Source organism: Cervus elaphus, chromosome 14, assembly GCF_910594005.1.
Source record: "Cervus elaphus chromosome 14, mCerEla1.1, whole genome shotgun sequence".
Lineage (NCBI taxonomy): Eukaryota > Metazoa > Chordata > Mammalia > Artiodactyla > Cervidae > Cervus > Cervus elaphus.
The window spans coordinates 30,875,036-30,888,384 of record NC_057828.1 but is presented as its reverse complement, the minus strand read 5'-3'; the positions used below and the strand labels follow the sequence as shown (position 1 = coordinate 30,888,384).

Genomic DNA, 13,349 nt, shown 5'->3' with positions numbered 1-13,349 from the left:
ACCTGGGTGAGTACCGTATCCAACACCCACGGGTTACCTTGCTATAGTATGTGGAACTACCTTTTATTGGCCACAGAATCCCAACAAACTTGTCTGAAGGCAACCAGAGACTTCCTGTATACTTTAGGTGAGCTGGGATATCGGGCCTCTGCAAAGAAAGCACAAATTGGCAGACAAGAGGTTCATTACCTGGGATACATATTAAAGGAAGGACAGCGGTGGCTGTCCAAAGCTAGAAAAGAGACTGTGTTAAAGATCCCTAAGCCCCAGAGTCAACGCGGAATTAGAGAATTTCTGGGGTCCGCTGGATTCTGTAGATTATGGATCCCAGGTTTTGCTGAAATGGCAAAACCACTATACCAGGCAACAAAAGAGACTATACCATTTGCCTGGACAGAGGAAATGGATAAAGCCTTCCAGGACATTAAGGCAGCCCTCCTGTCAGCCCCTGCCCTAGGTCTACCTGAAGTCACTAAGCCCTTCCTTCTCTATGTAGATGAGAACAGAGGGGTAGCCAAAGGGGTGTTACTCCAGAAACTGGGACCCTGGAAAAGACCAGTGGCATGTCTTTCAAAAAAACTGGACCCAGTGGCTAGTGGATGGCCCCCCTGCTTGCGTATGGTGGCTGCTGTGGCCTTGTTAGTAAAAGACGCTGGCAAATTAACCCTGGGACAAGAACTGCAAATAACAACCCCACATGCCATAGAGGGTATATTGAGACAACCTCCAGATCGATGGATCAGTAACGCTAGACTGACCCATTACCAGGGACTACTACTAAAGCCTACCAAGATCATTTTTCAGCCGCCAACTACTTTGAACCCAGCCTCACTCCTGCCGGATCCAGACCTGGACGCTCCACTACATGACTGTGCTGACATCCTGGCTCAGGTATGTGGGATCCGAGCTGATCTGAAAGACGTCCCCCTTCTGGATGCTGAACTGACTTGGTATGCGGATGGGAGCAGCTTCGTACAAAATGGACAAAGGTATGTGGGTGCGGCTGTGACCACTGAGACAGAAGTCATATGGGCTGCCCCTTTGGCCCATGGGACTTCGGCCCAAAAAGCCGAACTTATAGCATTGACTGAAGCACTCAAAAGAAGTAGAGAAAAAAAACTGACCGTTTATACTGACAGCAGATACGCCTTTGCCACAGCGCACATACACGGGGCCATCTATAGAGAGAGAGGACTCCTGACGGCTGAAGGAAAGACTGTAAAAAATAAAGAGACAATTCTTGAGCTTCTACAAGCCCTTTGGCTGCCCAAGAAACTGGCCATAGTCCACTGCCCAGGCCACCAAAGAGGCGACTCCCCTGTGGCAAGGGGCAATCGACTGGCTGATCTTTCAGCCAAGGAAGCTGCTCTAGCATCTGTTACCCCGGTTTTGGCAGTTTGACTCCCTGATCCAGGGACCATGACTCTACCTGATAACCCCGAATACAGTGAAACAGATATAGAATGGATTAACTCCTTACCTATGACACAATTTAAAAATGGTTGGTGGAAAGACGCTAAGTCAGCGCCTATCCTACCAGAACAACTGGGGACAGAACTGCTCAGGAAAATTCATAATGCAACCCATTTAGGGGCGAAAAAAATGCAGAATCTCGTCAGAACTGCAAAGATTGTCATCAAAGACTACCGGTTGAAAATAGAAAAAATTGCCTCAGACTGTAAGGCTTGCCTGCTAACAAACCCAACAAAGACTTCAGGAGCAACTAAAGAAGCCAGAGAAAGGGGAACATGCCCTGGAGCCTACTGGGAAGTAGACTTTACTGAGGTAAAACCTGGACAATACGGATATAGATACCTGCTAGTCTTCATTGATACTTTTTCTGGATGGGTAGAGGCCTATCCAACAAAAAAGGAGACAGCCCAGGTAGTAACAAAAAAACTCTTAGAAGAGATCCTGCCGCGGTTCGGATTCCCTGCACAGGACATTTGGAAACAGCTAGAAGCCCTATACCTCACCAAGCCACCGCCTGAACCGCATCGTTTTCGGCCAGGAGATTGGGTCTATGTGCGGAGACACCACTCAGGCACCCACGAACCACGCTGGAAAGGACCCTACTCTGTCATCCTAGACACACCAACGGCCCTCAAGGTAAATGGTATCTCAACATGGGTCCACTTCTCGCATGTGAGGCCTGCTGATCCTTTCACCAACCTCCACGAGGTTCTGCCACAATGGAGAGTCTCCAAACATCCGGGCAATCCACTCAAGCTAAAACTCTGGAAATGCCCCAAAGAAGCATCTCCCTCTTAAGGTACTTTGTACTCTGGGCAGCCTTCCAGGGGATTACCTCAGCCAATCCTCATCATCCGGTTAACATGACCTGGATGGTCTACAACCCTGAGACTGGAGAAATACTTAATTTGAGTTCCAACGTAGCCCCCAAAGGGACATGGTGGCCCGTATTGACCTTTGATTTGTACGTCCTGGCGGCCAACAATAACGGCTTCCATGGTCCCAGCCAACTGACCAACTTTTTTGCTCATGGCTCCTATGGTTTATTCACCCGTAACTGTGAGGGTAAGGGCCCACAGTATTTAGAACAAGTGCCTGTCTATGTCTGCCCAGGGGGAGGAAGGGATCGGAACCAAATTGAAAAATGTGGGGGAGTTGACTCTTTTTATTGCCCCGCTTGGGGATGTGAAACCTCGGGAACGGTCCTTTGGCCCATCAATCCTGGCAACGACCTCATTCAGATAAAATTACCCCAGAATACCCCAAAATGCAGGTCTCAGGGAATATCGTCTAAACCTGGACAATGTTTTCCATTACAGATTAAGTTCACAGATAAAGGGAAAAAGTTTACCAGGTGGGATGTAGGCTGAGCCTGGGGCTTATGTCTTTATAAGACTGGGTTTGACAATGGAGTCCGATTTGAACTTAAATTAAAGATGGGACCACTCTACTTGACCCCCAAGGTAGCTTTGGGACCAAACCAGGTGATAGCCCCAAAACCTTCCTCCCAGGTGGTAACCCCAAAACCTCCCTCCCAGAACCAAAGTCGGGATACTGGGCCTACTCCACACACTCCTCCCATAGCCGACATGTCTCCACCTACAGACCCCCTTATAAAGATGATCTCTTCAGCATATCTTACCCTTAATGCCTCTCGTCTGGACTTAACAAATGGTTGCTGGCTCTGCTATAATGTAAGGCCTCCTTACTATGAGGCAGTTGCTTTTTCTTCAGGATTCAATGTGGCTGCCGATATCTCAGCCTGTAGATGGCAGCAACAACCTGGTACGGGCTGCCTGACAGTAAGCTCCATTACGGGTATAGGCACCTGCATAGGGGCCATTCCTGAGACTTATCAACACCTATGTAATCACACAGTCCCTATGACCAACCTCATTAATTCCACCCACCAGTGGATCACCCCACCAGAAAATGGATGGTGGGCTTGCTCCGCTGGACTAACCCCGTGTGCCCACCAGGCGGCACTAAAAACCTCTCAAAATTTCTGTGTCCTAGTCCATCTAATCCCCCAGCTAAACTATTGTTCAGAAGAACTGCAACCAAGGTTAGAGACACCAGATCAGTATAGGCTAAAAAGAGAACCAGTCACTGCCCTAACTTTAGCTGTCCTGGTGGGATTAGGGGCTATAGGAACTGGAAGTGGAATTGCAGCCTTAACGCTCCAAAATAAGCAGTATAATCAACTGAGGGCTGCCATAGATGAAGATATTGAACAGCTTGAAAAATCCATTTCCCACCTCCAAGAATCCTTAAGTTCTCTGGCTGAGGTAGTGTTACAAAATAGAAGAGGTTTAGATTTGCTATTCTTACAACAAGGAGGACTATGTGCAGCCCTAGGAGAAGAATGCTGTTTTTATATTGACCATTCAGGAGTAGTACAGAAATCTCTACAGAAAGTTAGAGAAGGCCTAAGTAGGCGAAAACAAGAAAGAGAAAATGAACAATCATGGTTCGAGTCTTGGTTTAATACTTCCCCTTGGTTGACCACCCTGATTTCTTCTCTATTAGGACCCCTCATTCTACTGTTATTAATCTTAACTGTAGGTCCCTGTATATTAAATAGAATTATGTCCTTTGTAAAAGATAGATTTAATACTGTCCACCTAATGTTACTCAGATCTCAATATTTGACTGTCTCCACAGATGATATAGTTGACTCTGTAGAAGACCCATGATTGGGCCTTCCATAGGAACTAGAAGAGGGGGAAATGTGAAATGTGAAACCCAAATGACTCCATTCTAGGATAGCACCGCCATTTTGAGTAAAACCCCCTCCCGAGGAGAGAAAATGAAATTTAAGGAGAAACTCAACGAGCCAATCAGGGGAGGACAGGAAAGTCCCTCACCCCCCCTTACTCTAACCCACGACATCCTTAGTTGAAGAATTAACCAATCCCCTTAAGTTTCCCTTCCCGCTTCCCCTGCTGCACAGTATGAATTAGCCAATCCCCTTAAGCTTCCCTTCCCGCTTCCCCTGCTATAGAGTATAAAAATGATTCGCAGCTTTCACTGGGGGCTCCTTCGCCGTTGTGTGAAGAGAGTCCCTGCTCGAGCTTGTAATAAAGTTCCTCACTGTTTTTGCATCAATCCGCGGCTCCTGTGGTGTTTGGTGGGATTCCGCGATCCGGGTACAACAGCATAACTCTTTTTAGTATTTTTTCATACTTTTTTTTTTTAACTGAAAACACACTTCCTACTTTCCTTTAGCAACCAAGAACTAATTTTATATTAGCATTTTATAGATTGGTGAGCATAAATATCGGTGATAATTTTTAAAACCCTTGCTTTCTTAGAACATTTTAGGATGACACCAAATATAATTCATTTATAGTTCCAAACCTCTTTGTTTCTCTGTAAAAGGAAATTAGTGTTTAGTAGTAAATGTTTCAAAATCTTATTTTATTTGAAAATGACCTAACTATTCAACAGACTTCCAACACTTTGCTTAGGACAACCCTTAGAAATTCAAGTTATGACCATCTGGAGAGACTGTTTTAGATAGATATTTCTAAAGAATAATTATTCTTAATAGAGTTTATCCAAAAGTTCATATCTCATTTACATTTTTTTTTAGAAGTTTCTTCACTCGAGGTAATTTCCTTGTTGACAAACTTGCAACAGATATGATAATATTTAACTTATATTAAACCTAGGTACAATGAGAATATTCCACTTAATGTTAATTACTCTAAGACATGTTTACATTAGATAGGTCAACAAATAAACATTAATATCAGGTATTTAATACTAAATATTTCCCAGTTCACATGAACTTGGAATTTATTGTTTAATTTAGAATTATTTGATTTGTAAGCACTTACTTTTCTTTAAGCCATTTAAATAGAGCTCATTTACAAATTAACCTCAAAAATATTAGCCAGAGACAAAGACATACCAAGACATCTTTAGACAGACACAATGCAAGATCTAGCTTCATTTTTTAAGCTTAGTCATGAATTAGATATTACAATATAAAATTTACTAGTTTAGAAAAAACAGTTGGAATAAATAAAATTTTTAAAGCCTTTTTCCCATTTTCCCTCAGTCTCAGGGGTTAGAGATGGTCTAGATAAGTGTTTCTGAGGACAGAGCCAGAGCCCTGGTCTCAAGGCACAGGGAAAGAAAATCAAGTTCTAACAAAATGGCAGCAGGTGTAAACCAAATGTTGGCCAGACAAAGCAAAATGGCCATCAAAAATCAGAACACAGAGTTAAAACACACATATAGACCTGGCAGTCCTCATCAGACACTCCCTTAAATACAAGAATACAGTCTCTCAGAAAACCTTCTATTAGGACACAGAACTTTAGATCCAAGTACTAACAAAGTAATGGAAAATATCTCAGGTCTTCAAACATTTCAAAGGGAGGAAAGGAAACCAGGTTGAAAGAACAAGGGGGAGGAGGCGGGGGGGGGGGATGGCAAAAACGGTGGCCTTACAGATGTTTCCTGCCACCTGAAGATACCCAGGCGTTATGGGACTTTACCCTGGGCCTCCAGAGAAGGGAGGATTGTAACTCGGCCCTACCAGAAATCAGACCAGAATAGAATCAGAATTTGAGTTCTCTGCTAAGAGGAGGTCATCCTCAGCTCAGGCTGAGGCCCTTCAACCAGATTCCTGCAACCAGGACTGGGGGACTAGGAAAAAGGGAAAGGATAGGAAGGGTTAAGCAGAGGAAAGAGAGAGGGCAGGGGAGAAGGTCAATAAAGTCTCTTGTTCCTTACCCGGTTGGGGCACTCTGGTCAGTTGTCCCCATCAGGAGGAGACCAGGGACAAAAGAGTCCCAGTTGTGGCCGCTGGGTCTGGTCCATTGGCAGGCAAGCTGGCCCCTGAGTACCCCGAGGGGTCAGGATACCAGTTGCAGAGAAGAGTCCTGCCAGAGTCACCATTTGTTGCAAGAAGGGGGACCCCTTCCGGGGCCCAAAACTGGGCTCTTGTCTAACAGTTGGAAATGAATTGTTCAAGGAGACACATGTGCTGACAAAGCAAGTTTTACTGGGAAAGGGCACCTGTGTGGAGAGCAGGAGGGTAAGGGAACTCAGGAGAACAGCTCTGGCTCGAAGCTCGGTTTTACGGTGATGGGATTAGTTTCCGGGTTGTCTTTAGCCAATCATTCTGACTCAGAGTCCGTCCTGGTGGTGCACCCTTGTTCAGCCAAGATGGATGCCAGAGAGAAGGATTCTGGGAGGTAGTTGGACATGTGGTGTCTCCTTTTGACCTTTCCCGAACTCTTCAGGTTGGTGGTGGCTTATTAGTTCCGTGTTCCTTACCAGGACCTCCTGTCGTAAAACAACTCATGCCAATAGTTACTATGGTGCCTGGCCAGGGTGGGAGGTTTCAATCAGTGTGCTTCCCCTAACATTAGGACAGATGACCCTACTATCCAGAGACAGACCAGGAAGGCCTTGAGACTGAAAAATGAAGCACGGTTCGCTTTTTTGGGACAGCTAGAGGGGAACAGGGGGGTAGGACTGTGGGGGGTGAGAAGGGAGGAAGGGAAGGAACAGCTGAACCCACCTGACTGGTAGATGAGAGGATCAGAGGAGAGAAGTGAGGTGGGCGGTCCTGGAATCTTAGTGAACTCCCTGCTTTCTTTCTGGGCTTCTCTGTCCCTTCAGATGGAGTAAAGGAGTAGAGTAGGTACCCAAGAAGACAGGTGCCAGACAAGGAGCGTGTATGTCTGTGGTTGAATAGAAGCATCAGCCTGTGACCTTTCCTGAGGGTGTGTCCTAAGTGGCTGGGTTGGTGAGGAGGTCCTGTTCTGTTCCGTCCCATCCTGTCCCATCCCATCCCATCCCATCTCATCTATTCAACACTTACGCCCAGGGCTTCTGGGGCGGCTCAGCTGGTAAAAGAATCTGTCTGCAATGTGGGAGACCTCCCTGGGTTAGGAATATCCCCTGGAGAAGGGAACAGCTACCCACTCCAGTATTCTGGCCTGGAGAATTCCATGACTGTATGGTCCACGGAGTCGCAAAGAGTTGGACAGAACTGACTGACTTTCACTTGTTACTTGTTTTTATACATATAAACACTTGCCTCCAAAGGAAATTCACAGGCACCAGACATAATGGTCATGAGAGCCACATCAGGGGCCACTGCACAAACAAAATGGATCTTTAGTCAGCAAGGTCATCATAAGAAAATAAAATCTAAGTGACTGAGCATCTGTATAATGGAATATTAAGTAGTCACCAAATGTTATTTTAAGTAACTTTACAGTAACTTTGGAAAATATTTATTGTATATATAGCATAGAAATTTCAAAACCATATGTGATTCATTTTATTTCCAATGATGGAAAAGGTCTGTATGCACAGAAAATAATGTGTAAGGAGATATACCAAAAATGCCTGCAAGAAACGATCCTTAGGAAGTATGACTATGGGTGATTTTGACTTCTTACTTTTATTTTTTTGTATTTTCCAAATTTTTCTCAATATGTATATATTACTTCCTAATCAGAGAAAGTTACCAATGAGGCAGTTCTTCGCATCAGGTGGCCAAAGTATTAGAGTTTCAGCTTCAGCATCAGTCCTTCCAATGAATATTCAGGACTGACTTCCTTTAGGATGGACTGGTCTCCTTGCAGTCCAAAGGGACTCTCAAGTGTCTTCTCCAACACCACAGTTCAAAAGCATCAATTCTCTTAAATTTATTAGTGATGAAAAAGTAAACTCACATTTATGAAACTTTTGAAAGCAAGTAGCATGGTCGGGGGACACCTTAGTCAGGTCTTAAGGAGCCCATCATTTTCTAAACTGAGGAACTGGTTCTGTTTGCATAACTAGTTAAAAAACACCAATCGCGTAAACTATGTAAGTTCAAGTAAATAACCGGGGCTTCCCCACCGCCTCCCCGCGCGCGCGGAGAGGGTGAGGGCGGTAATGAGGGAATTCCCAGCTCCAACCTAGATAATCCCCGGGTGCACGGAGGAGCCTGCAGCCCACGGGCCTCCACGCTCCAGTCTAAAGCCTCACCAGGAGCGTCACATTCGCCCCCTCAAATCAGCAACCTGGAGAGTTTCTCTAGCTTTCGAGAGGCGGCTGATGGCCAGCGCCACAAATAATATGAGCCAGACCTCGCCGCCGGCCTGAACCTAGTGCCGCGCCGGGTTGCCAGCGGCAACCTCCGTTCGCAGGTAGGGGCGGGTCTCTGGGGGCACCCAGGGAGGGGGCGTCCCTGACGCGGAGATCCGTGCTTCGCGCGCTGTGACGGAGCTTCCGCCCACCAATCCCGTGTCAGAAGGCGGGCACACGGCCCCGTCCCGGCCGCGGATTGGTCTCTCTGGCAGGGCGGGGCCGTTTGGAACCCTGCGGCATGGTTGGGTGAGCGTGAGAGAGGCGGGGTTGTGGAATCGAGGCCGGAAGCTGCGCGCGTTTCCCCGGATCTGGCGCCTCGTCTCCGGGCCGACTACGTTCTCGGTTCTCCACGTTTCTCTCAGGGCTGCTCTGAGCGGACTCCTGCGGCGGCCGGGCAGACGCAGAGCCCGGATAACCATGAGCGTGGGTTTCATCGGCGCCGGCCAGCTGGCCTGCGCCTTGGCGCGGGGCTTCACGGCAGCAGGTAAGCGCCTGAGGGCGGGAGGCGGGTGCGCGGAAGGTCCCCAGCTTAGCTTGTGACCGCCCCCCGCCGCACGAACGTGAGGGAATGAAGAAAGGGGAACTTGCGTTTGCTAGGGAATTAAGGATTCCCAAATCCCTAATAAGGGATTAAAGGGCAGGGGGGCACCAGCGACCGCCTCCACAACGGTCGGAGTGGCGTGGATTTTGACTCTGCTCTCCCAAGGAAAACATGGGAACCGGGTGGGCCATGATCCCCAGTTGAAAAGCCCTGTCTTCTGTAGGCATCCTGTCGGCTCACAAAATAATAGCCAGCTCCCCGGAAATGGACCTGCCTACGGTGTCCGCTCTCAGGGTAGGTGGGGCATGAGGGTGTGGGGAAGGCGGCGGAGACCCAGGAGAAGGGTGGCCTGATTAGCTGAACCCCTGTGCTGTTCCGTGGCCGGCGTTGACCTCACCACCATAAGCATCACTATCCTCCATCTTTTCTGGGGCAGCTCAGGGTGGTGCGAGCAGCCAGGCAGACCGACTTGGGTTCCAATCCAGACACTGGGGTGATTAGGTTAGTTGAGGTTTTGATGTGTGGAAAGCACCTAGCACATAGTAGGTACCCAATAAAATAGTCACTTTGCTTCATCCACTAGCTCAGTTAAGGTACTTAGCTGAGGTACTTAGCTTAAGCAGTTAAGGTACTTAGCTGCTCTGAGCCTCAGTTTCCGCATTTATAAAATGAAGCCCACAGTAGTCACTTTGCTGAGCTATTCTGAGGTGTAAATGAGCATGTTGGGAAAGAACCTGGCAAGTTAGTTGTTGCTCTTTTTAAACAAAGAATATCCCAAGTCTTCACCCAAAACCTGAGCAGTGTGGGAGAGGATGGATTATGAGGCAGGCGGCAGGTAACAGGCAGTGTCTGGGCCTGGGATGGTAGGTGTTGCCATCACTGGAGGGCCTTGTTTTTTAGTGTGAAGTCTTAGAGGGGTGTCCTCCATTACACCTCTGGACCACACAGAGACCAGGCACCCTGATGCACACGTGTCCAGGGTTGGGATAGAGCCCTGCTTCTGACCATTGGGCACTTTCACCTTTCACTTTACCTGTGCCACTTTTCAGCCATGGAGACGTCTTACCCGGCAGAGGGGTGCCTTGGGTGCCAGAGAACTGGTGGGGATGGGAGACAGCGATTTCCTGTTTGCCATGAGGAAGCTTGTCCATGTCCAGCACTCACTTGCCCAGTAGCAACACTGGAAAACGTCGAGGCAATGGGGGTAGGGGCAAACTCTGAGGGGAGCAGGGCAGGGAATTCCAGGCTGCCCTTGGCCATGTGAGCTTGGAGGGGTTCAGCTGCTCCTTGAGAGGGCCGTGGCTCATGAGGCTGCCACACACTGTAAGCCTGGTGGTCTTCTCCTGCAGAAGATGGGTGTGAACCTGACCCGGAGCAACAAGGAGACGGTCAGGCACAGTGACGTCCTGTTCCTGGCCGTGAAGCCACACATCATCCCCTTCATCCTGGACGAGATCGGGGCCGACGTCCAGGCCAGGCACATCGTGGTGTCCTGTGCGGCCGGCGTCACCATCAGCTCTGTGGAAAAGGTGTCCAACTCAGCCCCGGCACCCCTGTGTGATGGGAGGCGGGGGTGGGTGCTGGTGGGATTGGCAGTTCACTCGGCCCTCTGCCTTCACCCCAGAAGCTGATGGCGTTCCAGCCGGCCCCCAAGGTGATCCGCTGCATGACCAACACACCTGTGGTGGTGCGGGAGGGCGCGACAGTGTACGCCACGGGCACCCACGCCCTGGTGGAGGACGGGCAGCTCCTGGAGCAGCTCATGAGCAGCGTGGGCTTCTGCACGGAGGTGGAGGAGGACCTGATCGACGCCGTCACAGGGCTCAGCGGCAGCGGGCCTGCCTACGTGAGGCCCTTTGGGGACTCTGGGATGCATGATGGGCTGGCGAGCAAGCCTGGGCTGGGGGTGTCGCCCACCTCTTGGGTGAGGCTGTCTAGTGGAGGAGGTTGACCCTTGGAGCTAGTTGTCAGGAAAAGACCTTTGCGCGTGCCCCTGAGTGCCTGCAGCCCTGGGGCTCAGTGATTGTCTTCACAGGCATTCATGGCCCTGGATGCGTTGGCTGACGGTGGGGTGAAGATGGGCCTGCCGCGGCGCCTGGCCGTCCGACTGGGGGCCCAGGCCTTGCTGGTTAGTATCGTCTCCCTGCGTGTTCTGGACCCTGGTGTGGGGTGGGTTGGGATTCTTAGGGCTCTCTGAGCCAGGACAGGGCTTGGTGGGGAAGCTGGGATAGGGATTGGGGAGGAGTGGGTGTGGAGAAGCTTATCCCAAGGGGCACCAGCAGTTTTCTCCTCTGATGGCCCTTCCTGCCCTAGGGAGCTGCCAAGATGCTGCTGGACTCAGAACAGCATCCAGGCCAGCTCAAGGACAATGTGTGCTCCCCTGGGGGGGCCACCATCCACGCCCTGCACTTCCTAGAGAGCGGGGGCTTCCGCTCCCTGCTCATCAACGCGGTTGAGGCCTCCTGTATCCGAACACGGTGGGTCTCTCTCCTTTTCTGCCCAGGCCCTCCACTTGGAGCCAGTCTCGTGTGGGCTGTCAGTGTCTTACAGAATCTGCCTTCTGTGTCCCATTAGCACTGCTGGAGTCTGTGCTGTGTTAATAACCCACTTATTAGACTCTGTTAGCCTAAGGGTTTGCAGGCCTTACTTCATGTAATTCTTACACAGTTCTGATAACTGGGGTTAGCTTTGATTTCCAGATGAGGAAGTTGAGGTTTAGAGATAACAGCTTTCCCAAAGTCAAACAGATAGTAAGTGATGGAGGTAGGATTAGACTTCAAGTCTTTGACCCCCAATTCTGTGATTTTTTTTTTCCCCCACTCTCTCTCCCTCTAGCTGATCACAGATACCACTTGAAGCTCTGCCTGTGTGTAGTAAGCCATACTTAGTTAAATAGCACTTCTGAGAAGCTTAGGACAGTGTTTGGTTTGGGGTTCTAAGTTCGGGTGGTATCAAGTCAGCAAGGGTTGGGGTTAAGTGGATGGGGAGATCTTGTGTATCTAGCTCTAGCTCCTCCTTCAACCTCTTGGGACTTTGCCTGCAGAGAGCTGCAGTCCATGGCTGACCAAGAGAAGATCTCCCCAGCTGCCCTCAAGAAGACCCTCCTGGACAGAGTGAAGCTGGAATCCCCCACAGTGACCACACTGACCCCAACCAGCTCAGGGAAGCTCCTCACGAGAAGCCCAGTCCCAGGAGGCAAGAAGGACTAAGGCAGCCTGGGTCTGCCCTCCCCTGTGTCCAGAGCCCTTGGCTGCGGGGGCCATGCAGGGCGAGCTGACAGAGGCTCAATCAGCTTCAGGTCCTCATGATAAACCATCTTCCGTCTGTTAGACCCAGCAGCACTGGTTTCCCCTCCTGTCTCGTGTTAGAAGATGCTCTGAAGGGGTGGCTGACACTGGAAACCAGATGCAGACCTCACACAGTTGGAGGAGAGGGAGACTGGGACTCCATTCAGAGCCCCAGCTCCGTAGGCAGGCCTGGAGACCCTCAGTGGATGACCTCTTCAACTGGGGTCCTCCCACTGGAGCCCACAGCAGGGTCAGTTTGTTGCTGAGTCAAGGTGTATGAAACATGACAAGGACTTTTCGAATTGGGGAAAAGAAGTGAGTGACTTAGAATTATCACAATCAGAAATGCACATCTTAGACTGTGTTATATATATATATATTTTATTAGACTGTGTTATATTTAACTCTTGCTTCATAGGTGTACCATTGAAAATGTGTTATTCAATGTTGCTAAGTTTGGCTGCTTTAATAAAGTTTTATTTTTTATTACCTTGCTTTTCTTACGCTTAATCTCAAATCATCATCTTAGAGAACTCGAGGCCCTTGCCAGGTGTTCCTGGCTTCAGCAGGAGGGCACTGAAGTAGGGATGAGAAGAAATAAGGGGCCAGGCCCTGACAGCAATGACACTCTGCTCCAGCCCAGCCCCTAGGGTCAAGTGGGCCAATGCTCATTTCCACTTTGTGGGGTTGGGGAGCGGGCAGCATCCTAGATGGAGGAAGCTGCCTGCCTTGCAGTGGGCCAAGCACTGCATCAGACTCAGACAAGTGCTCTCCGAGGGAGGAACTATTCTTTCCCTCACTTTACAGAAGATACTGAGGCCTAGAGGGGATCAGCAACTTCGCCCAGTTGGGTTGCTGGTTACTCCTGCGGTTTCCCTGTGCAGGCTGTGTGCCTGGTGCTCTTCCCCAGCAGCTCCTGCCTGTGGCTTTGGCTGCAACAGCAG

The 13,349-nt window shown here is 49.3% G+C and overlaps 1 protein-coding gene across 1 annotated transcript; it reads left to right on the top strand.

The window, feature by feature from the left end:
* Positions 1–8,840: 8,840 nt before the first annotated feature.
* PYCR2 (pyrroline-5-carboxylate reductase 2) lies at positions 8,841–12,894 on the top strand. The gene is made up of 7 exons (XM_043924214.1): positions 8,841–9,061; positions 9,342–9,412; positions 10,468–10,647; positions 10,743–10,964; positions 11,154–11,246; positions 11,432–11,595; positions 12,162–12,894. The coding sequence occupies exons 1-7, from the start codon at positions 8,995–8,997 to the stop codon at positions 12,325–12,327; spliced, it is 963 nt and encodes a 320-aa protein (XP_043780149.1). The 5' UTR covers positions 8,841–8,994; the 3' UTR covers positions 12,328–12,894.
* Positions 12,895–13,349: the final 455 nt, after the last annotated feature.